This window comes from Lissotriton vulgaris, chromosome 2_1 (assembly GCF_964263255.1).
Source record: "Lissotriton vulgaris chromosome 2_1, aLisVul1.2, whole genome shotgun sequence".
Classification (NCBI taxonomy): Eukaryota; Metazoa; Chordata; class Amphibia; order Caudata; family Salamandridae; genus Lissotriton; species Lissotriton vulgaris.
In genome coordinates this window covers 1291291392-1291318774 of record NC_141687.1, presented here as the reverse complement: position 1 = coordinate 1291318774, position 27383 = coordinate 1291291392, and the positions used below count along the sequence as shown (strand labels likewise).

Sequence of the window (27383 nt, the reverse complement as noted above, 5' to 3'; positions counted from 1 at the left end):
CCCACAGCCCCACAGCCACAGCCCCACAGCCACAGCCACAGCCCCACAGCCACAGCCACACAGCCCCACAGCCACAGCCCCACAGCCCCACACACACAGCCACAGCCCCACAGCCCCACACACACAGCCACAGCCCCACAGCCACACACACACAGCCACACACACACAGCCACACACACAGCCACACACACACAGCCACAGCCACACACACACAGCCACAGCCCCACAGCCACAGCCACACACACACAGCCACAGCCACAGCCCCACAGCCACACACACACAGCCACAGCCCCACAGCCACACACACACAGCCACAGCCCCACAGCCACACACACAGCCACAGCCCCACAGCCACACACACAGCCACAGCCCCACAGCCACAGCCCCACAGCCACACACACAGCCACAGCCCCACAGCCACACACACAGCCACAGCCCCACAGCCACAGCCCCACAGCCACAGCCCCACAGCCACAGCCACACAGCCACAGCCACACAGCCCCACAGCCACAGCCACACAGCCCCACAGCCACAGCCCCACAGCCCCACACACACAGCCACAGCCACAGCCAGCCACAGCCCCACAGCCACACACACAGCCACAGCCCCACAGCCACACACACAGCCACAGCCCCACAGCCACACACACAGCCACACACACAGCCACACAGCCACACACACACAGCCACACACACACAGCCACAGCCCCACAGCCACAGCCCCACAGCCACAGCCCCACAGCCACAGCCCCACAGCCCCACAGCCACACAGCCACAGCCACACAGCCACAGCCACACAGCCACACAGCCACACAGCCACACAGCCCCACAGCCACAGCCACACAGCCCCACAGCCACAGCCACACAGCCACAGCCACACAGCCACAGCCACACACACAGCCCCACAGCCACAGCCCCACAGCCACAGCCACAGCCCCACAGCCACAGCCACACAGCCACAGCCACAGCCACACACAGCCCCACAGCCACAGCCCCACAGCCACAGCCACAGCCACACACACAGCCCCACAGCCACAGCCATACACACAGCCCCACAGCCACAGCCACACACACAGCCCCACAGCCACAGCCACACACACACAGCCCCACAGCCACAGCCACACACACAGCCCCACAGCCACAGCCACACAAAAGGTGCCAAAAAACAGCAAACAAAAACTGACACCTGTGGCAATATTTTGAAATTAGACAGACAAGCGTACTAGATTGCACCATCGTACTCCTTCCCTGCTCATTAAATTGTTTTTATATCCAGATGTATACAAGGGTCACCTCTGGATGGACAATTAACGTATGCTCACACAATAAAACTCCCCAACCTTCCTACAATGGAGCACTTTTCCTGAACAAACAACTAAGTAACTTTTCTGAGAACCTGCACAAACCCAAGTGAGCAGAATGAAAAGTATTTATTTTGGGCAATAGTATTGTTTTAGTAGTGCTGGTCACACATGTGATGACTGTGAGGCACGTAGACTTAGGCCAGCTCTAGTGTAGGCTACAGAACATTGAGACAAAAGTAGTCCAAGACAGATCTGGAGGAGCTGTGGTAATCTTGCCCAACCCTCAACCGCGTGCACTTGCTATTTCAATAAAGCAAAACATGTGCGAAGAAATCAGTTTACAACAGCTGTACCTTCCCCTCCCGTTTCACAGGCATGTCTCACTGTCTGAGGCCTACTCATCAGGTCTCTGAGAGCTTGGAGTTTGTATATAGACATATCTAAATTTGGCTGCCGTACTGCAAGCACAGACTTCTTTTCTTGAAGTATCATGGAAATTGGTTTGTTTATCTCACTCAGTGGACAAGATTTGATAAACTCAATATGTGCAAAAAAAATCCCCAAAAAGATATGCCTTTTAAAACCGAAATAATGCAAGACGGATTCATTGGCTTCGGTTGGGATGACACTGTTCGAAATAAGTTTTATTCAGCCAAATATCAGTACAGCAAAGTATGTTTTCTTTAAATGGATTTATGGGCACTTTAAACAACCCCCATGTTAAGGTAGGAAGAATAACTTATTACCTTCAGAATAACCAGATCCCAGAAGATAGTGGAACAACTTTTTTCTAACAAGCATTGGCAAAGCCAACAGTTGTCGCCTATGGGAAGACCTATTGGTGTGGTCAATGTTTTTTAAAGATGTTGCACAGCCGCGTGTAGCTGGTGTGCCAAATGACTCAAAGTAAATGAAAACAAGTGATATGGAGTGGCCAACATTGACCGCGTCATAGTGGTTTTTTTGTTTTATCTTATGTCATATTGCACAGCAGCCTGTGCTGGTGTGCCACATCTTTAAAGAACGTTAAAGTGAAATAGCTCCAATAGATCCAATTCAAACAAAAGCAGCCAGCACCTGAGCACGGCAGAGGGAGGCGGCCCTGGCAGCGGGTTACAGACCCCACTTATACCCTGTGCAGGAGGGCGGCCTCGCCCCTCTCCTCCTGAGGCGGCACTTGCTCAGAGCCCCAGCTCATGGCTGCGGAGGGGGTGGCGCTGCAGGGCTCTGTCGCTGGGTCTCGGACTCTGCGGCTCCGGGCCTGTCTCTGTCTCCTGCCCGAACCCTCTGTTTGGCCGCGCCGCGTCCAGGCTGCCCGGGCTCGGTGACTCGTGGCCAGGAAAGGGAACGAAGGAGGAGGGCTGCGGGAAGAGGGAAGGGGAGGGTACGCGAGGGAAGCCGAGCAGCTCCGGAAACACCACCATGTTTCTCCGAGGCCAAGCAGAAATGCCTCTGAGAAACGCACAGTCCTTTTGGGATTTGGGGGCGTGTTTTTCTTTCTCTCCTCTTCCCTTTGGCTGGAATGTAAAATTCCAGCCAATGAGAAGAGGAGAGAAAGAACATGAAAAAACACGCCCCGAATCCCAAAATGACGGGACTTAAACGGACAGACGCCCCTCTTCTCCTATGGCTGGCCTCCATTTAGGAAGCCAGCCAATTGAGAAGAGGGGCCGGTTCAAGCCCCACACTAAGAGACATAAGATCTCGCCGGCGAGACTGCGCAAGCGCAGCCTACGCAGGCCGAGACCTAAAAAGGGGTAGAGGGTGGAAGGCAGAGGTGCAAAAAGGAGTTTGCCTATTTTAGCTTCTATGGGGAATTTTGCTTTCAGCCACATCAAAAATTGCTAAACAGATTTACACCAAACATCATGAAGGTAGAACTTTACTTTGAAAGCGTGCCTTTTGTGGTTTGGTTTAAATTCTTTTAAGTGGTTTTTTAAATATTGGCATTTAAAAAAGGTGCAGGATGACCTTGAAGGCTTTTATGTATTAGTTGAAAAACAGTTTCTTTGTTTTATGTTGGCACCATTTTACAAATGACATTTGGTAGACGATTAGTATTTTTTTAAAACATACAGTTTTTATGATTTTCAATAGAGTACTGAACAATTCATGAAAATCCAGTAAGATAATTCATAGTCGTGTAGCGTTAGTATATACACAGACTAGTGCTTTGTATTATGTGACTTTTATAGTTTATTTAATCTCGGTACTACAAAAGGTTCATAATATTAAGTAGCCTTTCTTTCTCAGTTTTTTTGTTTTCAAAGGATACCACAGCATCCCAAATAGAAGTAATTCCAAATAAATGTCCCACATATAAAAAGTGCTGAGATTCGCACATAGACTTAGGTAGAGGTGTTGAACTGTATGACACGTGGAGTATCCTGTGGTGAACTGCAGGCGGGGAAAAACTGGAAAGAGGTCCTAGTGAGCTAAGTTGGGCTGTGTTTGTTGGCAAGAGGTTGAGAGCAAGCCTTTATGCAAAAAATGTGAGACACCTGGATTGAAGAGTTTAGCGATGGTGAAAGTAGTTGAGGGAAAGCCGTGAGAATCTCGGGGACGAAAGGGAGTATCAGCTGGTTTAAGCACCTTGGAAGACTGTCTCAGATGGTTCACTGGCAGTTCAGTGGTCAGGAAGGATAAAAGGTGGCCTTGGATTAAGAGAGGAACCGGGTTCTTCGGCGGGAGTGACAGGAGGATTAGTTATTCCCATTGTGTTTCCAGCAGTTTAGCTATCAAGTCATCCCAGATCAGGGCTATGGGGAGGTGATGAATACCTCTAGTTTTCTTCCTATGGAGTACTGTGACATATGCTTTCATCCATAGTTTCAGCATGCAACGCCAGGACTGGCTGGAGGGAGCCATTGGGTTTTTCCAATGTATGGTAATTTTCTTTGCCAGCACTGGGGCTAAGTCAATAACGTTGGTAATGGTTTTATGTGTCTTAATTCGTTTATACACCCCCAAACTAGTGCCTCCTAAGTATTATCCCTCGGCAGTCCTGTGATTGCTTCCGTCATTTGTGTCCCCACATCCCCAATACGGGCGCTGCCGTGGATAGTCCCAGAGCATGTGGTCAAAATCTACTGCTGAAACAATACATCTAGCACACAAATCTGAGGCGTCGGATGATTCTGTGCAGTTGTTTTCAGATCGTTCGTATGTTGAACACTTCCGGTATTTTCAAATTCGTGCAGGTCCATCAACAGAGTGGGGTGATGGAGACTGGGTGGTGGCATGTTGCGGCGTCTGGAACAGAGGACGTTCAAAAACACTTTCATCTGCATATAACTTCATTGCTATATAGTGAATCTGCACAATCTACTTTTCTATGGGAAGTTCATGATTTGTACAATTCCATAATGGCGCAAATTTCATCTGCTTATAACTTTGGCAATATTTTGAAACTGCATGAAATGTGGAAGGTGGTTAGTAAGTTGCACCCAGTTCTTGTTTTTCAGGTTTCATGAAGACCCATTGGGGTGTGTGGAAAGCCAAATAATTTTTGATTTACTAATAACTTTGGCCCTATTAAATGGATCTGCACATCCTTTGGGAAAGAATGATCACGTTTAGCCTGGTCTTTGCATTTTCAAATTTGATCAGATTCACCGAGGCGTGACTAGTTATAAACTGTGGACCAGAAATGTATTCATTTGCTTGTAACTTTGGCACTTAGTGATCAATCCTCTCAAAATTTGGCAGAATGTTTGAAGCATTATTTTTTGTAAGTATCTTAAGTTTTGTGACAATCCATTAACAAGCATTTACAATGCAACGGTTTCGCCTTTGCAAAAGTTAGAGCTATTGGCATTGTAAATGACAAACTTTTTATTTGTGTTGGTTTTGAAAACAGATAAATAAATGGCATTGTCATTTACAGGCGAGCTATCTGCAAATCAGAATGAAAAATACACCTACTCATCCAGAGGGGAGGATCTGCACTTGGGCTGCAGACCCAGACAACACTATGCACTATTAGATGTAGCTGAACCGAGACTCTAACAGGCACCTCTACTATTCCGACCAGTAGGAGTCTGGTTCTAGAGCTCACCCCAACTCATTCAAATACACACCATGATGTTTCGGCTTTGCGTTTGGAACTATGTTCTCCACTTTCCTAGGGCCCCAGACTCAGACCATAAATGCAGAATGAAAATTACTACTCATTTATTCATTTACCAGTTATGAGACAATCGCTGATGCCTCTTGTCTGGGATCTTTGTACAACCATGTCCTATAGTGGTTGTCTCTATCTATAGGCTAGAGCCATACCCGAGGAGCAAAATGTTAATTAGTGAGCGCATGCAGAACATAGGAAATTGATTTTGGTGACCCATGGATATCAAGTGCATGCACAAAGAGAGTGGCAGTTGACCTATTAATGGGGAGCCAACCTACTCCTGACTGTACCCTATTATCAGGTACCTGGAATCTGGGCCTTTCCCTGTGGGGTGACATTGGCAAAGAACTACAAAGGCCAAGCTGCTGACGGGACTGGCTCTTTGGGCGTGGGAGCCCCCACCTCATCTTGGGACACTAGAGAATTTGACGGGACTTGGTGAGACATGCCACCCCCTAAAACTTCTCACCTCCCACAGCCTACGTACCTCAATATTTGGTGATCCTTTCGGAACAAGCCTGCAGTAAACATGTGCTTTCAAGCAGCAGAAGTTTATAGAGATCTTGACGGGATGGGCTGCTCATGCTGTGCTGCTAGCAAACTCATTGGAACGCAATGTGGCGGCAAGGAGGCCTAATCCTGTAATTTTGACTACCTGAGTCTGCGTTTGAGCATTCCCTTTCGGACTCATTTAGCCTCTTCAGCATCACCTTTCAGAGATACTGTTGACTATCCCGCTCTCTGGAGTACAGAGCTCACTCGCGTTGTACTGAATTCTATCTGCACATCCTTTCTGCCACCCTTTTCTGCCTGCTCAAGCAGTGTCTTGCAGCGAGCAGGCCTACCCCTTGTGGGCCATCCTCGCCCCTAATTAGGTGATACTGTCAAACACGGCCGGTCACCACCTTCCGACCCACAATCACCCGTGAGATGACTCGCACGAAATTAGCCAAAGCTGACACTTCCTCTCCACGATCGCAGGAGGACACAGTGCTGCCCAGTACTCCCACGTCGGAAACAGATAAACTGAGCTCTATCCTAAAGGCAACTGTCTCATTGCATACCTCTTTGGAAGCGAAGGTGGATGCTGTTGCCATTGACGTAAACTTGGTATAGGAGGGTAATAAAAGGTTAGCACAACAACTCAAGAACTTTGAGAAGCTGATGGCTCACCTACAACCTTAGTTAATGGACCTCCAACTGCAAAAATGCAGTTTGAAAGGATCGGCTTTCTTGAGGGCAGAGTGGATGGTCTCTCACCACAGCAACATCCGCATTGTGGACCTGCCAGAGGTCTGAGGGAGGCAACATGGGGATTAATTTGAGACTTGGCTGAAGGAACTGTTGCTTACTCACAGCCTTACACCTTACTTTCCAATTGAGACGGCCCACATAGTGCTAGCACGCCGCACTCCTGATGGGTCTCCATATCCAATATAGCTTGGACTTTGTTCTGCTGCATTTGGGACTAAAAGCTAGAATTGCAGTGGGTTGTGATATGCCAAATGCTGGGTACAGCAAAAAGGTTAATTGCTAGATTTTGGAAATAGAAAGACCCGTGATTGATATGCGGAATACTAGGATTATGGAAAAGCAGTTGCATGATTTGCAGCAACCCAAAAAATTATCTTGGGGACTGGTTATCCAGCATTTCCCATCCCTGCTTTTGACTGCAAGACTTTCCACCCAAAGTAGGAGCCATGAAACTGACTGAATTCTGAACTTTGAGCTTAAAGCAGATGTTTTGCATAATCACAATTAATGTAAGAACACCTGCAGGGGTGGATAAAGAATGGGGTTAATGACTTTCCTGGGGGAGGGAGTGGGCGGAAGGAGTAAATGGGGAGGGATGGTAGAAATACAAATGAAAGCCCTCAAAATTCAACTATATATTACCCAGAGAGGTAACTATTCATAGCAATGAGGAGGACACTCACTGGTAATGTAACATTAACTTTGGAACTATTGTGATGTTTGTTTCCCTTGCTCTTTTAAAAACTAAAAAAAACGCTATTAAAACACAAAAAAGGGCATGGTGTGCAAGGAAAAAAGTCCAGTTCAAAAGGTGAGTGTGAAATAGAGAAAGGTGGAAATGGAAAAATTACAGGACAGCCCTAACAAGAAGTGACTGATGTATGGAAGGAAGAAAGTGAGCTGGAGAAAGCAACGAATGAAGAAAGAATAAAAGTACAAGACTAAAGGAGGTCACAGGATTGAAGATAGGCATTGAAAAGAATAGGCTGGAAGAAGAGAAGTATGAAAGGAGACACTGAAGAAGAAATGAAACAGGAAAGCATTTTCATCTGCTTAAAGCTAACTCAATTCACTAGCCTCTGCAGGGACAGCAATGTCCCAGGGATGAGCTAAGATTGGAGGGCCCGGCAGATTCTCCAGGCTCAGTGCAATAGAGATGCAAATGGGCCTGCTCTACTTCCACAGAATCCAGAGGACCTCTCTGCCTCTCCCTCCTGCGCCATGTCAAGAGCTATTCTCTTCAAGCATTGTTAGTCATGAAAGGGGGGGGGGGTCCTGTGCCAGAGTTCAGAGGTGAACCCGCAACAACAGACGCGTTTAATGTTAAAGAGCACCAGTGTAACGCTCCTTATCGCTCCAGCTCCTCGGCCACAGACGACTCTTGTATCATAAACCCGTGCCCCCGCCGCTTGGTGACCCCCGACACGTTAAATTGACCCCCAATTTGCTCCAACACTAACACCATTGTGTTTGGAAGAAAATAAAGCAAGTGTTATGCATGAAAGCTTCACTTGCTGCTGTTGGGGTTAATGTGGGGACAGGGAGAGACTGCAGACCGGCAGTCAGGCTGATGTTTTCTTTTACTGGCTGCCCCCGTGTTCCCTGCTTCTCAGAACATTCAACAGTGCAATTTGTTTCAGGAGAGGCAAATCACGTGCAGAGAAGGTGAGAGCACTGCACTTTTTGAGAATGAGAGATGTTAGTCGATGCACTTGTCAGTTATGTGGTAAGGTGAAAGTGGTTAACTCGTGGCAAGAATGTACCTGCCTGGTGTTGCGCCATCTGGGTTAGGGCAGAGTCAGAGCTGCTGCTTGGCTGTTTCCTGGGCATCGAAAAACCTCAGGGGCTCTAGTGTTAGAGAGCATAGTATGTATTCAATTAAGGGACAAATAAAATCCCTGAATTAGATAATTAAATGCCAATGCCATCGACGGAGCAGAGAAAACAAAACGTAGCCATCTTGCTGGCTTGCAAATCACACATGCCAAGCAATATTTTATTTAAAAATAACAGTAATAATCACCGGTCCCCTGTGTCAGACTACTTGCCAGTCACAGTTCGCTCTCCCTCCGCTTTGAAGGACCTTTCAGGCTTTCACAACTTGCACATTAGTAAAGGGAGTCCGGTTCGACCCAAGTCGCAAACATCAAGCGTTGTAAGGAAAACAATTTTCAACCTCGAAAATGTAAGGCGTAAAAAACGTCCATATAAAATTCTCCGGCAGGTAAAAAGGCACCACACACACGCATGCAGTGATCTCTTACAGATGTAATCATTACTGAAATTAGAGACGTTTCTTTCCAGAGACTGATATTTAAAGAGAGTCTCATGAGTGCAGCACAGGAAAACCAGCTGTAAAAAGGCAAGCGGGTAGGGCACTCGGGTTCTACAACTCAAAAGAGGAAAATGTCAGGAAAGCGATGTCACACTTCGGCATTATAAATAATTAGCGAATCAAAAGGAGAAGGCGACTTCCTGTGCAACGCCGCCAATGTCAACATATGCACGAGCAGCTGACATTCACAGGCAACCCCCACTGGATTCAAAAGCGCAACCAACTTCACACTTTTAGGTAGCGTTTCAATAGTCGCTGATTAGCATCAGATGAGGCGCTCCCAAACAGAAGACCTCGAAGAAGGATAGCGTACCGCACTGAAGTCCAGCAGGTCACTCAACTCCTTGTCCGTCCCGATGGCGGCCATCCGCTGCTGCTGGGAGTTCATGTCAGCCACTCCGCGAGGACCCTGCACACAGCAAGCGAGAGGGGGACACTTAGGGAGCTCGCGGGCACCGCCTGCGCACTGTAGCTCAACACAGACTGAGGCACCGGCGACACACCCCCACCCGGCCCCAGCGGGCTCTGCACGCGGCGGCGGCACAGAGGGGCACTCACCCGCTCTGCCAACCTGCGCCTCTCGTTCCTTCTGCCTATGCCCGCACAGCCACTTTAATGCATCCGCCACCCCATTCCATTCCCCAGCTGCAACCAGACGCACGGGGAGGGGGCACAACGCACCTCATAGCTTCCACTCACAACACAGCCATAGGGGGCGGCTGATCATTCATCCTCTTACCGGCTTCTCTCTTCTCAGGCTGGCGGCGGGGACGGAGGCTGCGACGGCGGTCTTCTTCTGGAGCCTCCAAGGCTCCCTCGCACTCCAGTCCCGAGGACCCGCCTTCAACCAGGCGAGCCGCGGGCACTTCCGGGTCGCACTAGGCAGCGGCCCGGCAACGAATTCAATGCCCCTGGGCTGCGGCGGTGATTTTCGAGGAGCAATGCTGAGTGGGCACCGGCTAATTTAAAATCACAATAAATCGAGGTGGGCACTCGATATTAGGGCGGCAATGTCCCCTGCAGGGTGGGCACCTGCTAGAGGACTTTCAGATCGGCACAAACGGGTCCAAGGGGGGCGGGGGCGGGGAGGCACACGGAGGGGGACGGGAATGGACAGCGCATCTGAAATCACTTTCAGTGAAAGGGGAGGGAACGCGAAAAAACGAAACTCCGCCCATGGAAAAAATCTCGGGAACTTCCCCGAATCTGGTCCGGCCTTGGCGGACAGATCTCTGTTCCAATGGCTAGCCTCCATTTATGGAGCTAGCCAATGGAACAGAGGGGCGTATTCAAGTCCCCCTAACTGAAAACTACAGATTTCTCTGGGGGCGGAGCTTACGCTCTGTGCCCCAGGCGAAACCTAAAAAGCATTTGCAATGCAATAGGTCTGACAATTGCGAGATTTTTAGCTATTGGCATTGTAAATACCAATGCCTTTTATTTGTATTAAAAAAACTGCAATAACAAGGCATTGTCGTTTTCAATACCAATAGGTCAAAGTTTCTGAAATGCAAGACCTATTACATTGCAAATACATGTTTACAAGTGCACCATGATGTGCTTTCTCTTTAAGAGGCCATGCCCCTTTCTTTAGGCGAGCCGCGTCTAAAGAAAAGTGAGCGGCCACTGTGTTGGGGAAGACAACTGTGAGTGTGATGAGGGTAAGGAGAAAAGACCGTTATCATTAAGGAATGTGTCCACTGATACCGAATAATAATAATAATAATAAAATAAAAAATAATCCTGTATTTGTAAAGCGCACAGCTACCCGTAGGTTTCCCGGCGCTGGGGGCCGTCTGGAAGATTAAGCCCAGAGTCACATGGTGCTGGGCAGACACTTGCTGCTGTTGCCGGGGCTCGAACCGTGATCCCCCCAGCGTCCGGCGCCAGTCGCCCTGGCTGCTGCGCCACACCTCTGCCACAACACGAACTTGGAGGGTACAGGAACGAGCAAGTTGTCAGCATGCGGCGGTCAAAATTAGAGAAGGCTTCAGTGAGGACACAAAAAGCTGTTAGTGTACGAGAGTACTGAAAAAGAGCTCCAACTGAGGACACAGGGAAATGGGGGGTGCGGGTGGGTGTGGGGGTCGATGGACTTCCGGCAGGACACAGAAAAGACAAAGCTGTCCATGTGGACATGACTGAAGAGACGGCTCTCTGTGAGGACACGAAACAGAGTCAGCTGATCGTGAAGGCATATGAAACGAGCATTAAAAATGCAATAGGTCTCGCCTTTTATTAAGTTAAAGTCATTTGCTTTGCTATACAATACCTTTAGCAAATGGCTTTGACTTAACCAAATGCGAGACCTGTTGCATTTTCAATGCTTGTTTATCTCTTCCTTTCATCTTAAATGCCGTCCTTTCTCTTTCTCTTTGTTGCACCCTCTCCCCTTTCCTTTTGTTCTTTCGTTTCCTTGTCTCATTTCTTAATTTCCCTTTGCCTCTTTCCCCTTCCCTCCCTTTCTTTTTGTCTTGCCTTTTCTCACGCACACACATACAGGTTGATATGTACGATGTCGGGACACGCATGCACTTCCCCAGGCACACTATTCTCTGTATTTCTGCCCAGTTACCGACACGTAGTGCAGAAGTCTATCACGTGTTGGACGCTTTGTTTTGTCGTATTCCAAACCCAAGGGACCTGGCCCATTTCCAAGCTCGTGACAGTGTTTTACTCGAACAGCAATGTAACTGAACCACGGAGCATGGCTATAACTCACTGTTTACGTCCTGCGTCCTGTGTAAAGATGTCAGTATAGTTTCTACATGCCTAGGAGCACATTCTCAGAACAAGCCTGCCCTCCCTAGTCCCTCTCTTTGGTTGCGGGTTGTACCACGTGACTGAAAGACAGTTTGGTGCGCTGTGGCGCACCGGTGGGCTACCTAGACAGGTCCTGGCGTGTCCATGTGCCCGGATTGAGGGGTGCTCTGCCGGGGCCCTGCAGAGAGGCCTTGCGTTGCGGAGAGCTGCGCTGGTCGCCCTGTGGCCCCATAGGAGGCCCGCGCTGCTTCCTACCTTGATCTCAACAATAGAAAAGAATGCCAATGCTGCCTTCTTTTGTTTGTCACACAGTCTAAATCTCACCTTCGATTGAAACAAGAAGTGAGGCGATCTAAGTTCATAGAATAAATCATTTGTTTTTTTATTTTCTCATTTCTTTAGAATTTTTTAGTTATTCTCGAAAGTCATTTTGCAAAAACACATAACATCCAACATTGTGAAGTACCTTATATACATTTAAAACGCTCCCCTACTCCCACTCTCACATACATTCTTTTGTACAAAAAACACTCACAACACTCTCTCACGCTCTACAGGAACAAGCACAAATTTCCAATTTTACAAAACAATATAATATCAAACAATACTGCCATAGATGTTCTTTTTGACCTATTTGTAAATTTCACAAGTAGTTCTTATTATTGTTTACAGTCTTATGGCATAGAATAGTACAGGGTCTACGCGTTTCGAACTCTTCTTGCTCTCTGAGTTCTCATCAGGACCATAAACTCTGGTACGAGTTCCGATGAAGAAACAGACCCCCAGGAGCCGGAGTAAAAAGAAAACGGTGTCCAAAATGACGGACATATAAAATCCGGCTCCCCGCAAAGACTCCATATCAGAAAGGAGCGAGTTTGCTATCACTTCGAATTCAAACAACCCCCTACACAAAAACAGATTTCAATAGGTGGCGTTAAAGTCAAGATACACCGGTTGTCCAGCGCCGTGTGCCCTAGGACTCAGACTAATTCATTTGGTAACACCGATACAGAGTTTATGGTGTTGTGAGTGTTTTTTGTACAAAAGAATGTATGTGAGAGTGGGAGTAGGGGAGTGTTTTAAATGTATATAAGGTACTTCACAATGTTGGATGTTGTGTTTTTGCAAAATGACTTTCGAGAATAACTAAAAAATTCTAAAGAAATGAGAAAATAAAAAACAAATGATTTATTCTATGAACTTAGATCGCCTCACTTCTTGTTTCAATCGAAGGTGAGATTTAGACTGTGTGACAAACAAAAGAAGGCAGCATTGGCATTCTTTTCTATTGTTGAGATATTAGGCTGTGGCTTGACCTTGCTGCTTGGGAGCCCATACCCAGTAGTGCTTATTTGCTTCCTACCTTGAAGCATGCTCAGCCGAGTGCAGCAGACAGGAACCAGAAATGAAACTAACCTGGAGTATATGTCTGCCGTTTGAGATGAAACACACCTGGATGTTTGCATCAACTTTAGGTGGTGTTGCAGTGTAAGCTGAACTCATCCAGTGTATTTACGTCATCGCTGTTTTGCCCATTAGTTATGTCCACATTCGCTGTTTTGCCCATTAGTTATGTCCACATTCACTGCACCTTGTTAGATTTCCATGCGGTAGAGGCATTTCCGGTTTGTAAGTCATTGTAGATATGCCTGCGCCTTTGTACAGAGCTCTGACATAGACAATGGCACTATATAAAACTCAAAAGAATGAGGTCGGACTGCCTTGAAGTTATTCTTCTGGGTTCTCTCTTCCCCTGGGGCCCCTGGCGTGTCGATCACTCGGACTGACACCGGATCATCCATACTCAAGGCTCCCACAGGGAGGCGTCGGATGCCGGCACACCCGGGTGTGTGCCCGCGGTCTGCCTCCTCAAAGCGCAGCGAGAGCCCCCCCCAGCCGCCGCGGTGGCACCTCCTCGACGGACGGCGGGCGGGAGAGGGACTTGCGTTCATTAAAAAGCAGCGTGCATGATCCGGGCGCCCCAAGAGCACACGCTGAGAAGAAAGCTGAGCTGTCATGTCACCCTAAAGACAGCCCGCTCACCCCTCGCCTAGGAGTAACCAGCAGTGTGAATAATGTGTGACTTTCTAATGCGTAGAGCTCACCATGATGTAAAGCGCCTCACAACGTTGTGCCGTGCCCCGAGGATGCCCCCCCTCATTTGAAGAGAACAATCACCGCCGCAGCCCGGAGGAAAACACCGGAAGCAGATGTCCGGCCCGCCGCCTGGTTGTGGGCGGAGCCGGGAAGAGGTGTGTCCGCTCCCACTGCCTTGCGGAAGCTTTGCCTGTTGTCCTCCGGTCTCCCGATTCGTGAGGGAGACCGGAGATGCCGTGCCAGCCAGGGCGGGGGCCCCCGTGCAGAAGAGGGGGCCCCAGCTGGAGAAGGAGAGACTGGCCCGCCGCCGAGCGCCAGCCGACCCGGTGAGTCCCGAAAAGAGAGGAGGGGCGTCGGGGCACATTGCCGGTGCCCGCCCCTCCCCTCCAGGCCGAGACTTTTTGTGCCATGAGGCCTCAACGAAGATAGAGTCCCCCGCGAGGGACTCCGCCCATGTCCTGCTGCTGCCCTGGGCCCGAGGCATTCATTGAAGAGCGCGCGCCTGGTGGGGGGGAGGAGGAGGGGGGGTGGCGGGTGAGTTTGCCTGTATGTGTGTGTATGCCTGCCTGCGCGGGGGTGTGTGTGTGTGTGTGTGTGTGTGTGTGTGTGTGTGTGTGTGTGTGTGTGTGTGTGTGTGTGCCTGCGTGCATGTGCCTGTTCACCAACGCGAAAGCGTGCGCATTCACAAGGTCAAATCTCCGGCAGGAGAAGCTTGTGACAGTCTGCTGTCCACATTCCCCCAAAAGTGATTACATAAGTTGTCTCGACCTAGACAGCAAAAGCTTCGCTTTTGCTTTCGTCTAGGCGAGACCTAAAAACCGCTGTCAGTGAGGGCTGCTGTCATTGACCGTTTAGGAAGGGCAGCTCTCGCCAAGGGCTTAGGAAAAGACAGCTACCAGAAAGTGACAGCATAGCAAAGAGCTGTCTGCCAGAGACTGGGTGAGAAAGAAAAGAGAGAAATGGAAAGACGGTGACAAAAAGTGCACAGTGAGTCGATGAGACAACTGCCGTGAAAGAGATGAAAGAAACAGCTCTCAATTGAACATGGCTATGAGCCCAGTTGTGGGACCATGAGATGAGAGCGCTTTATGTAAGGGCAATAGACTACAGTCCAGGAAGGTCTGTGAGTGAGGTACGTGTGGTAGAAAGTGAATATGACATCCATCTATCAGCCAGGATATCATGTGGAGACATCAGTCAGTGAGCTGCCCCAACCCCAGTTCCTCGGAATGCAATCATGGCAGCTACAACAAAAAAACCACAACTAATAAACAAAATGCAAAGTTAAGACACTTTATATAATACTTGGGATTGTTTACAAGTCAGTTTTTTTTAAAACTAGCATTACAAGTTTTAAAATAATGGTGAGCTTGCTTTGCGATATTTAATATTCGGCAACTCTTTGTCATAATCCTTTTCACAGCACTATTTACCCACCCTACCCTCGTGAGCTACTTTGAGGGTGTGTGTGGGAGAAGCTGGGGGCACAAGTCCAGAGCTAGGGTGGGGAACACTGCGCCTGCAAGTTATCCTGCTCTAGCAGTGGTCCAGGGAGGAAGAGGAGGAGAAGCTGCCTGTAGAGAAGGAGCAGGAGGACATTTAGCAGCCTCCCTACAAGTGAAGTTCAGTATAGGGCACATTTACCCCAAAAAAGCATGTTTGTCTAGTTGACAATCGAATGTTTTTTTTTTTTTTTTTTTTGTAAAAGCACTCCGTGCATGTGCACATGGCTTGCTGAATGGTTGAATTTTTGCATGAAAGCAGGTCGTGCCTGCAGTAGGAGTAACTCTTTAAAGAAAATAGTGCTTACAGACGAAATAATACATACTGTGTAACAACTGAAGTTAAAGGGTCAGTCCTCATTGGAGGTTACAAATGAAGACAAGGCGGTACTAAGGGACTAACAAGCCTGTTTCCGAAGCCAGCATTTACAAAGGACAAAGACACAAGCCAATGAAAAAAATATGGGCGGAGCTTCAAGTGCACACTCTAATACAGCATGCCTTGCAGAGCAGTGCATGCGCTGCCCAGGCTCGACCTAGATAGTAGCAAATTTAAGGGGATGGGAAATGAAAACTTTCATTTGCTTAGACCTTCAAATACTCTTTGAATCTGCATCCTATGTGCAGGCAGTTAGAAAGTGACACCTAAAGGAGGTATTTCATGTTGCTTGCACAGTCAATAGAGGAGAGCAAAGTTAATAGGTGTCGAAATATTTTTGATTTACTAATAGCTATTGCATTGCTTTGTAGATCTGGATGACATTTGGCAGATACCTGGCATGTTTAGCCTAGTCCTGGCTTTCTCAGTTGATACATGTCCAGAAATGCTGGGTAGATTTAAAGAGTGGGTAATTTTTTTTTAATTTGCTAACCAAATTTGACATCATTTGAATCTGCACAAAATGTGACAGACATTTTGCAAATTAAGATTTCTGTTCATGCTGAGTTTTGAGCAGATCTGTCAGCGGAGGGCAAAGATAAATTGGTGTAATAAAAGTTTCATCGACTGTGTTGCTATTTGACGCTCCTTACCATGCTCAGTAGACTACTTATCTAATGTCATTTAAAAAAATAGTTTCCTACCAAGAGCAAGACATGGTGAGATGTGAGTTATAGTGTGTATTGTGCTTTGTGCTCCATAATAACCCTGTGAAAAAACAGGAGTAAGACCCATAAACCAGGTCGGGATGGGTGTCGGGTATATATATGAAAGAACAATTCCCAACAGGTATCAATTTAAGGCAGTTAAATGATGTATGCAGTCAGCATTACATATAAAAGAAACAAGGAGATCATATGGTTTAAGAGCTTGTTATTCAACAATTCAAAGGAGGGTGTTTCACATGGGAATACAGTTAGGTTGCACTGTACAGAGAAAATCATGTGACAACCCGAAGGCACTTGGTGAGTGGTGATATATACAATTGGTGAAAGGTGATGATGCAAGTGCTGAACGTGAACAGCGTGAACGGCGCAAGGTGACAAAGAAATATACAGTGGTGGCTCCACAAGATTTAGTTTGTCACTTAAATCATTGTATCAAACAATTTTCCAAGAACCAAAAACGTTAAATGCGCCATAAAGTTGCGCTGAGATGTCAACCAGAGAGTCTCCTTGTTTCTTTTATATGTAATGCTGACTGCATACATCATTTAACTGCCTTAAATTGATACCTGTTGGGAATTGTTCTTTCATATAGATCATAATAACCCTGGGCATAGTTCGCGTAGTAGCGCTGCGCAGTGCGGTAGGGAAAATGCTGTTCGCACTGATTGCACAGTGCCGGATTCTTGTTTGCACTCGGCAATCATTGCAAACGGCATCTTGCACAGTGCAAGCGGTCGTTTTCTGCCGCTCAAGTAATATGTACTCGAGTGGCAGCTTTCTCAACGCGGACTGGTAGTTTCTCATCACGAGCGGTTGCGAGCATACGCGACCACTCGCAATGAGAAACCTTACCGCCCCGCGTTGAGAATCTCGCCGGGAGGTATATGTTCGTGCAATTCGCATCGCGCGTAGTTGCACAAACTACGCACGCTCCGCGAGTGTAGCATAGTCCTACTCCCAGGGTTACTCCATAACTTGTGAATGTCAGTTTTTCTTTTGTTTCTTGCCGATCAAATACTAACATTTAACTGTTTGATTCAGTGAAATACGTGCATATATAATGTATGTTTGGGTGTGCAAGAATTTTAGGGTTTAACCTAAAAACAAATAACCCTTCATTATATATATATATATATATATATATATATGTATGTATGTATGTATGTATGTATGTATATATATATATGTGTATGTATATATATATATGTGTATGTATATATATATATATATATATGTGTATGTATATATATATATGTGTGTATATATATATATATATATTCACTGAAAAAACCATAAGTTTCAGAGACGTTATAGTTAGGAATTAGCATTTAAAAAACCGATGAAATTCACTGAAAAAAACATAGGTTTTTATGAGTGTTATGGTTAGCTGGACATTTCACTCGTACACAACCATAGAAATTCCTCAGTTATAGTTAGTTGTGCTAACTATAACTCTCGCGCCGGCAATGCACTGCTGATAATGTCACATATTACATCATTCATGACATAGTCAGTGACATCACTGATGACATCTCAAATGACATCACTGATTACCTCATCCACGTGACACTCTGATACACCTCATCATACACTAGTATAACCTTTGATCACTCACTGTAAAATACAGAATACCACATTTGAAAGCATTGACACACATATACCAGTTACTACAAATGCACTCAATGATTCCTAAGTCTACACACACACAACTGTCCATTCACCCACAGAATCACGTATACATGCAGTCACTGATCAATGCTAACACTATCAACCTATATAGACATTGATACATCAGCAGTCATCCTAGTCGGTTATGCAGTGATGCTACTCACTCATGAAAATAATCAATCACACTTAAGTTACTATCCTACACAGTTTAACACACAACACCTGATTTATAAATACACATAGTAAATCATAGTCACTATGTTAAAAAATCACTTTTACAATTATACACTCATTAATACAGTTACTCTCACAATCACCAACTCTTACGTATACTTATTTATATACACCAACGCTCATATACAATGCCTTTTATTTTTCTACTTTATTGGAGATGTACCACTGACATATATTCACTTACCAACACACAAATAAACACAGACACCCAAACAACTGTTTCCATAAATACTCCTAAACCCATATGCCTAGACAATCAACCACTCACACATCTATGCATAGAGTTACAACTCCCCCACCCAACCACAGATACACTCAGTCTCCCTTACAAATACTCGGCCAACTAATCAATAACTAATATAGACACTCATGTAGTTAATGACCAATTGATGCAGCAGGTTAAACAACAATATATATATATATATATATATATATATATATATATATATATATATATATATATATATATATTCACTGAAAAAACCATAGGTTTCACACCAGTTATAGTTAGGAATTAGCATTTAAAAAACCTATTAAATTCACTGAAAAAACCATAGGTTTGACCCCAGTTATAGTTAGCTGGAAATTTTACTGATATAAAACCATTGAAATTCACACGTTATAGTTAGTCGGACTCACTATAACTTGCGCGTGCAATGCACTGCTGATGACATCACATATTACATCACTCATGACATGGTCAGTGACATCACTCATGACACCATCCTTGTGACATAGTGACAGACCTCCTTTCACTATAATGTAACCCTTGAGACACATATTCAAAAATAGAAACTGAAATTTTTAAAAAAATGGAGATACCTATATCAGTTACAACAAGCAATTCAGTAATTCCACTATCTATATACACATCCACTCATTCACCAACAGTTCTATATAGTCACTCATACATATACTCACTCATCATATGAAGTGATACACCTATACATCCTGTTACACACCGACATTCATCCAAAAGTTACTCACACACATATTCACACGTGCAAATAAACTATTGGACATCCATTTATTTGAATATAGAGTTATACACACACTTCCACCTTACTTCTATTTAAAATTACACATATTTATTCTCTTAAACAATCACTTATAGAAACACATACTTATTTAAACAGGAACTCTTACAATCTCTTACTCTCACATATACTCACTTATATACATCAATATTCATATATACTAGATTAAAACATATGTAGTTACTGATAAAGACACTAGTGAGACAGTCATTCACTCACTAACAAACACATATAGACACTCATCCACCCATACAGTCCTGTACATATGCTGTCTTCAAAACACATAGAAACAGAGAGTCAGTCACTCATGCATCTATGTGCTAAGTAATACCCCCACCAAACCATATAGACACTCATACTGATACTAAGAGAAACATCTAATAACCCATATACATACGCATGTAGCTACTTACCAACACATGTAGCCACTTATACACAAAGTAAAACACTAATATATATATTTAAATATTTAAACATTACTCACTAATATTTACTTTTTCAGAAAGGCACATATTCACTGGATGGTGTCATCAGTGATGTCATGAGTGATGTCACTGACCATGTCATGAGTGATGTAATATGTGATGTCATCAGCAGTGCATTGCACGCGCAAGTTATAGTGAGTCCGACTAACTATAACGTGTGAATTTCAATGGTTTTATATCAGTAAAATTTCCAGCTAACTATAACTGGGGTCAAACCTATGGTTTTTTCAGTGAATTTAATAGGTTTTTTAAATGCTAATTCCTAACTATAACTGGTGTGAAACCTATGGTTTTTTCAGTGAATTTCATAGGTTTTTTAAATGCTAATTCCTTTCTATATCGAGTTTGTATCCTTTTTTTTTTTACAATTTGCTGTTTTTTTGTAAGTATTCTTTTTTTTATATATTTTTTTTTTTTGCGCTCTTGGTGCGCGCTCCGAGAAGCTTTCAGCTAAGCGCTCCCGTAAGCTTTCCGGTGAGCTTAGCAGAAAGCGCACCCGGAGCGCTATTGTCGCTCGTGAAAAAAAATATGAATGAAAAGATAATAATAATGCAAAACTTTTCGTACTATACAAATAAAATCAGTTTTTTTTAATAAGGAAAATGATTATGCATTTCTGTAAAAGTTTGATGACATCACTTCGGCGCGCAACGTAAGTGCCCTCGGAAGCGCCTACGCTCGCGCCTCGTAAACGCACGCAGAAGCGCCTACGGTCGCGTCATATGTGCGCCCCGGAAGCGCCTCAAATCGCGCCGCGTAAACGCACCCGGAAGCGCCTACGATCGCGCCACGTTTGCGCCCCGGAAGCGCCTCCGCTCGCGCCGCGTAAACGCACCGGAAGTGCTCCGAAGCGCGCAGCGTAAGCGCGTCGGGTCATGTGACCCTAAAATAACACTTTTCATTGGTTGCTAACAGTTTTTTTTACAAAGAATGAAATCCCCACCCATTTCCTTCACTATTGCTTTGTACTTGGAGAGAGCAAGAGCTGTTCTGTGTACTATCTTCATCTCCTACTTTCCTGATCTACAGCAATGGCTGCAAGAGAGTCATCCAGCAGTGATTCAGATGCATTTGTAGATGAGGACCCTCCTACGGAGAAGAAAAAAATCCATTTCATCTGGAAATTTTATAACATCCCTGAAGGTGAAAAAAAAGTCAACGCTCCAAAAGTAACCTGCAAAATATGTGGGAGTACTTTATCCAGAGGCAATCCTCTGAAAAAATATAGTTTTGGTAATGCCAATTTAATCAGGCATGTCAAAAGAAGACACCCAAACAACTTTGCGAGGGAGAGTGTCAGAGACCTGGCACGGAAATTACCCACAGATGGCGGCAGCACCTCCACTGGTGGAGCAACACCTTCGGGACCATCCCGTAGAAGAATGGTCCCTAACATACAGCCAGAGTTTGCAGGCATCAAATTTCTGTGCACGGAGTGTAACGAACTGCTCTGCTATGGGGAGCAGAGTGTTGAACTTATTGCCCTAAAGAAACAGCAACACCGCTGCCCTGACAGTCCCTAAATTTTCACATTTTTTTGCTCCTGTTGAGCCGTTTTTGAATTCCTGTTTTTTGTTTTTCCCTTGACAAAAATCCAAAAAAATTATAAAATTGTTTTAAAAAGCCAAAAAAAGTTCAAAAAGTTCAAAAAACACAAAAAAATATAAAACAACAAAAAGAAGAAAAAAAAAAGTTCTTTTCAGAACTACCTCTAATTTATAAAAAAATGCATTTTTTTGTGAAAAAAATCTGTCATTTTTTTTCTCCTTAGTACGCTCCTCAGTAAGCTCCCCGGTACGCGTACCGGGTGCGCCCCCCGCGGAAATCGAAAAAAAATAATTTTTTTTTGAGGCCCCGCGGGGCCCTTTAATGGCCCCCACATCAAAACTAGGGGGTCAGAGGGGGTGTACTCTTCCCCCTTATTGTCATTTCCCCCTTTCTTTTAGCCACCTCTTGTGTCTCGATTTTACCGAGACACAAGATGGCGGCCGCTCCAGACTGTTTAGAATGTTTACAGACAACTGAGATCCAATCAGCTTCCTGCGCGCAAGTCGCGTGTCGCGCCTCGAGCGCTCTCCGGTGCGCGCACCGGAGCGCGGCTATAGATATATATATTTTTTTGAACCTAAATTACTCAAAATCCACTGGAGCACATATCTTGAGACATAGCAAAGGCACATCGGGCTACCAGTCCCTACAATTTTGCCAAGTTTGGTGGAAATCCATTCAGCCGTTCGAGCTAAAAGTGAAATCGACCGCCCTATGGAAATTAACATGGGGAAAACGCGTTTTGGGACCCCCCTTTTATCTCGGCCCCCGCTTGACGAATCCCCCCCAAACTTTCAGGGAAAGACCGGACCGCCATGAGACCATTTTCCTGAAAATTTCAGGCAGATTCGTCAACCGGCGCCAAAGTTATTCAAAATAGAATGTTGAGATTTAACATTGAAAATTATCCTAACTATAACTACCTACTGGCGACCGCCAGTAGGTAATATACTTTAAACTGAACCATATATTTCTGCAGACAATGGTTGATTGAAAGTACATATTGAAACTATACGTTACTTCAAAACATCATATGAAATATTTTAGGCACTTTTTCTATGTTGGCTTTTTTTCTTACAATTGTGCAGAAAAGAATACATAACACTCAATTTCCTTGGTTATTGTAATTGTATGATTTATTAGCCTTTGCTATGTTGAACCCTCTCATAGACTAGTAAAATGTGGTCTGCAGGGTTTCCAACCATGTTATAGAGAAGGTCGTTGTGGGATTCATAGTTATACACCGCCCTCTGAAACATTTAGTAACTAAAAACAATCAAGTGAAAGCAGGCATCTCTTAAAGGTTCATGCATTCTCTACAGTATGGTTGGAAGCTCGTTATCTTGTTTTTGGGTAGATTAAATAGGAACCTCTAGTTTCCAAGTATACTCAAATAATGAATATATGCACACATTTTTCAACAAATTACTCATTACAAAAGGAGCAATCTGTTAGTTTGCATGGGAGAAGTTTTACAGTGTGAAAATCTTGAAACCTAACCAATAAAGAAACAAGAGTAGCATGTAAAAATCTGAGTATGGTCGTTGATTGTTGCATAGTTTTAATTTTAGGGTTTACTCATGCACCCTTTAGTGGTTTGTTTTTAGCGAATAATTTTTTTATGAAATGCTCACTTTATCACTATCTTATAAAAATATTTGTTTTGTCGAACTTTTCAAATGCTTTTTGTTTTAATTTTTTTCAGTGGCCTATCCGTCATGGTATTGTTGAAGATTGGGACTTGATGGAAAGATTTATGGAACAAGTTATCTTTAAATATTTAAGAGCAGAGCCAGAAGATCATTATTTTCTCTTGGTAGGTATACCTTCCCTATTAATAAAATGAAGTTTGCAACAGTGGTATAAAATTATATCGTTGGCACCTTTGTATTCATCTGATTTTCTTAATGTTCTTACCAAGTCATGGAAACAGTTTGACAGTTTTTCTCAGAGGCAGAGTTTAGCAGTTTAACTGCCTTTAAATTCCTTTTCCTTCGTTCTTTGTCAGGATAAACTTTTACATAACTGGGTTTGTTTCAGAAGGCCTGTTCATCATCTGATAAGCCTGCTGCCATTCATCTTGCATTCTTTTTGTGTGCCTCATTACCATTTGTTTACTCTATAATATTGTTTCTGCTCTTCACCATATTTTTTCAGCAATTTTCCATGAAAGCAAGTAAATATTTGCAATTCCCCTATTGCTGTTCAATGCAGTAGTGATGGTCATTATTTGTTCTAATATGCCTACCATGTTGGGCTGAATTATACGTACATCAACTGCTTAAAATTCGTACTGGAAATTTAAAGCATGTCTGTTTATTTAAGAAAGTTTTTTCTTTAACACAATAGACTGAGCCGCCTTTAAATACGCCAGAAAACAGGGAATACACTGCTGAAATTATGTTTGAATCCTTCAATGTTCCTGGCTTGTACATCGCTGTTCAGGTACTGAAATCGTTTTTAATATAACTCCTTTTGAATTTATATTGTATTTGTGTTGCACAAAATTACGTTTTTCAATGTTCAAAATGCTTGGTTAGATTTTTTAAGGCCGAACTTGTTTAAAGTACTGATTGGCATGCTGGCGATATACGAAAAAAATTGTTCACAAGTCTCAACAAACCCATCACAATTTATTTTGTTTTACTTAGGCCTAGCCTAGATTTTGTTAGTGTGTAGAGGGGAATATTTTAAACTTGTACCTTAACAGTCTTGCTACTTGAGTGGTACTTGCCAGGCCAAGAGTGGTTTACTCTTTAGACTGTAAGCAAATCACGTTTTCAGAGCTATATTGCAGTACTTCTTGTAACAGACCGTGCTTGTGGTAACTGTAAAAGTTTGCCAATTCGTTCAATTCTGTCCACCATTAACCTTTGGTTTACTGCTGCTAGACCTTGTTTTTCCTTCCTTCTTCCATTTCTCTTACTACCTGCTCTCCCAGACACTGATTGTGGATTAGAAAGCTGACCACAACCCTCCTCCATCTGTACGCATTTGGGGGCTGCTTGACAACTACTTGGATGGGCCTGCAGCAGAGCCTGAGAAATGGTCAGAGTCCTCGGTACCTACTTTTACAAGCCCAGGGCATATCATCTAAGGGCAGAGAGGACAGGGAAATTGCTGGTTTGGGCCTTTTAGAGCTGGTTAGGGCAGAGAGACAGATGCTGCTCTTTTCGTATTCTGCAACCACACTCCAGCTAACAAACACAGGCAGCCACACAAGCTCACAATAAACACACACTACTCTCCTCCAACAAATGTGGTCTACCCACTCTTCACTTGCACACCAAACTCTAGTCTCCATTGTATATTGTACCTCTACATAACCTTTTACCCCTACACCCAAACGCTCCCTACACAAACCACAATTTGATACTACAACACAATCAAAACCGAAGTTGTCCACAACCAAATCAAACACAACTCCCACCATTTCTAAACAAAACGCCTTCACTACTCTTTTCCTACTCCTAGCAATAAATACCCTTGCCGCACCCCTCTGAACTCTTCAATCAATCAAAGACATTTATAGAGCGCACTACTTACCCGGAGGGTCTCAAGGCGCTTGGGGGGGGGGTTGCTGCTACTGCTCGAACAGCCAAGTCTTGAGCTTCTTCCTGAAGGAGAGGTGGTCTTGGGTCAGGCGCAGGTCGGTCGGGAGGGAGTTCCAGGTCTTGGCGGCCAGGTAGGAGAAGGACCTTCCTCCTGTTGTCGTTCTCCGGATGCGGGGGACGGCGGCGAGGGGGTGACTGGCTGATCGGAGGTGGCGTTTGGGAGCGTAGAAGTTGATGCGGTTGTTGAGGTAGCTTGGGCCTTGATCGTGTAGGGCTTTGTGTGCGTGGGTGAGGAGACGGAAGGTGATTCTTTTGTTGACGGGGAGCCAATGCAGGTCTCTCAGATGTCCGGAGATGTGGCTGTGTCGTGGGATGTCAAGGATGAGTCTGGCCGAGGCGTTCTGGATCCGCTGGAGTCTCTTCTGGAGCTTGGCGGTGGTTCCGGCGTAGAGGGCGTTGCCGTAGTCCAGTCGGCTGGTGACGAGGGCCTGGGTGACCGTCTTCCTGGTCTCGGTGGGGATCCACCGGAAGATCTAACGTAGCATGCGCAGGATGTTGAAGCACGACGAGGAGACGGCGTTGACCTGTCTGGTCATGGAGAGGGAGGAGTCCAGGATGAAGCCCAGGTTGCGTGCGTGGTCTGTCGGTTTGGGTGCGGTGCCCAGGGCGGGGGGCCACCAGGAGTCGTCCCAGGCGGAGGGCGAGCAGCCCAGGATGAGGACTTCCGTCTTGTCCGAGTTCAGTTTCAGGCGGCTGGTTGTCATCCACTCGGCTACGTCTTTCATCCCTTCGTGAAGGTTGGCTCTGGCGGCGGCTGGGTCGTTGGTCAGGGAGAGGATCAGCTGGGTGTCGTCGGCGTAGGAGATGATGTTGAGGTTGTGTTGGCGTGCGATGGCCGCGAGGGGGCTCATGTTGAAGAGGGTGGGGCTCAGCGAGGATCCTTGAGGGACGCCGCAGATGATTTCGGTGGCCTCTGACTTGTACGGTGGTAGTCGGACTCTGTGTTCTTCCGTCGAGAAAGGAGATGATCCATTCCAGTGCCTTCTCCTGGATTCCGACGTTGCTGAGGCGCTGCACTAGGATGCGGTGGCAGACAGTGTCGAATGCCGCGGAGAGGTCTAGGAGGATGAGGGCCGCTGTTTCTCCGTTGTCCATCAGGGCTCGGATGTCGTCGGTGGCAGCGATGAGGGCGGTCTCGGTGCTGTGGTTGGCTCAGAAGCCAGACTGAGGGGTCGAGGGATCCATTCGTCTCGAGGCAGGCGGCCAGCTGTATGTTGACGGTCTTCTCGATGACTTTGGCTGGAAACGGGAGGAGCGAAATGGGGCGGTAATTCTGGAGTTCGGTGGGGTCCGCTGTTGGTTTCTTTAGTAGAGCGCTAAGTTCAGCGTGCTTCCAGCTCTCCGGGAAGGTGGCGGTGTCGAAGGAGTTGTTGATGATGTCCCGCAGGTGGGGTGCGATGACAGCGTCGGCCTTGTTGGAGACGTGGTGAGGGCAGGGGTCGGTCGGAGATCCGGAGTGGATGGAGTTCATCATGCGGACGGTGTCTTCGATGCTGATCGGGGTCCAGGCGCGGAGGGTGGTGGTGGGGGGCGTTGGTGCGGTCGTGGCGTGCGTCGGTTGAGTGCTGAAGCTGTTGTGTATGTCCGCGATCTTGTTGTGAAAGTAGGTGGCGAGGGAGTTGCAGAGGTCTTGCGAAGGGGTGATGTCGTTTCCGGCGTTGGGGTTGGAGAGCTCTTTCACGATGTTGAAGAGTTCCTTGCAGTTGTGTGCGTTGTTGTCCAGCCTGTCCTTGAATGCAGTTTTCATGGTGGCGCGGATCAGTTGGTGGTGCTTCCGGGTGGCAAGCTTGAGGGTGGTCATGTTGTCCGGTGTTGGTTCCCTTCTCCAGGCTTTCTCGAGGGCTCGGCATTTCTTCTTGGAGCTCTTGAGTTCGTCGGTGAACCATGGGGCCTTCTTGCTGCCGGGTCTGCTGGGCGGGGTCCTCAGTGGGGCGAGTTCGTCCGCGCAGTTGCTGATCCATTTTGTGAGGTTGTCGGCGGCCTGGCTGGGGTTCGCTGAGCTGGCGGGAGGCTGCTGGCTCAGGGAAGCGGCAAGCTGGTCGGCTGTGATCTTGTTCCAGCTTCTTCGAGCAACCTGTTGCTGGTGGTGGTGGATCGTCGTTCTTCTGAAGGTGAAGTGGACGCAGCTGTGGTCCGTCCAGTGGAGTCCTGTGGCGTGGCTGAAGGCGATGTCTTTGCTGGATGAGAAGACTGCGTCGAGTGTGTGTCCGGCGAGGTGGGTGGGGGTGGACACCAGCTGCTTGAGACCGAGGGTGGCGAGGTTGTCGAGCAGGGTGATGGTGTTGCGGTCGTTGTTGTTCTCCAGGTGGA

At 46.0% G+C, this 27383-nt stretch overlaps 1 protein-coding gene across 1 annotated transcript in view; it reads left to right on the top strand.

The window, feature by feature from the left end:
* The window catches only part of ACTR3 (actin related protein 3), a 478950-nt gene that overhangs the window by 203476 nt on the left and 248091 nt on the right, over window positions 1-27383 (top strand). The window contains exons 4-5 of the mRNA XM_086957055.1: window positions 23165-23275; window positions 23809-23904. Of these exons, the coding sequence (XP_086813181.1) occupies window positions 23165-23275; window positions 23809-23904 (207 nt within the window). The remainder of the gene's footprint in view (window positions 1-23164; window positions 23276-23808; window positions 23905-27383) is intronic.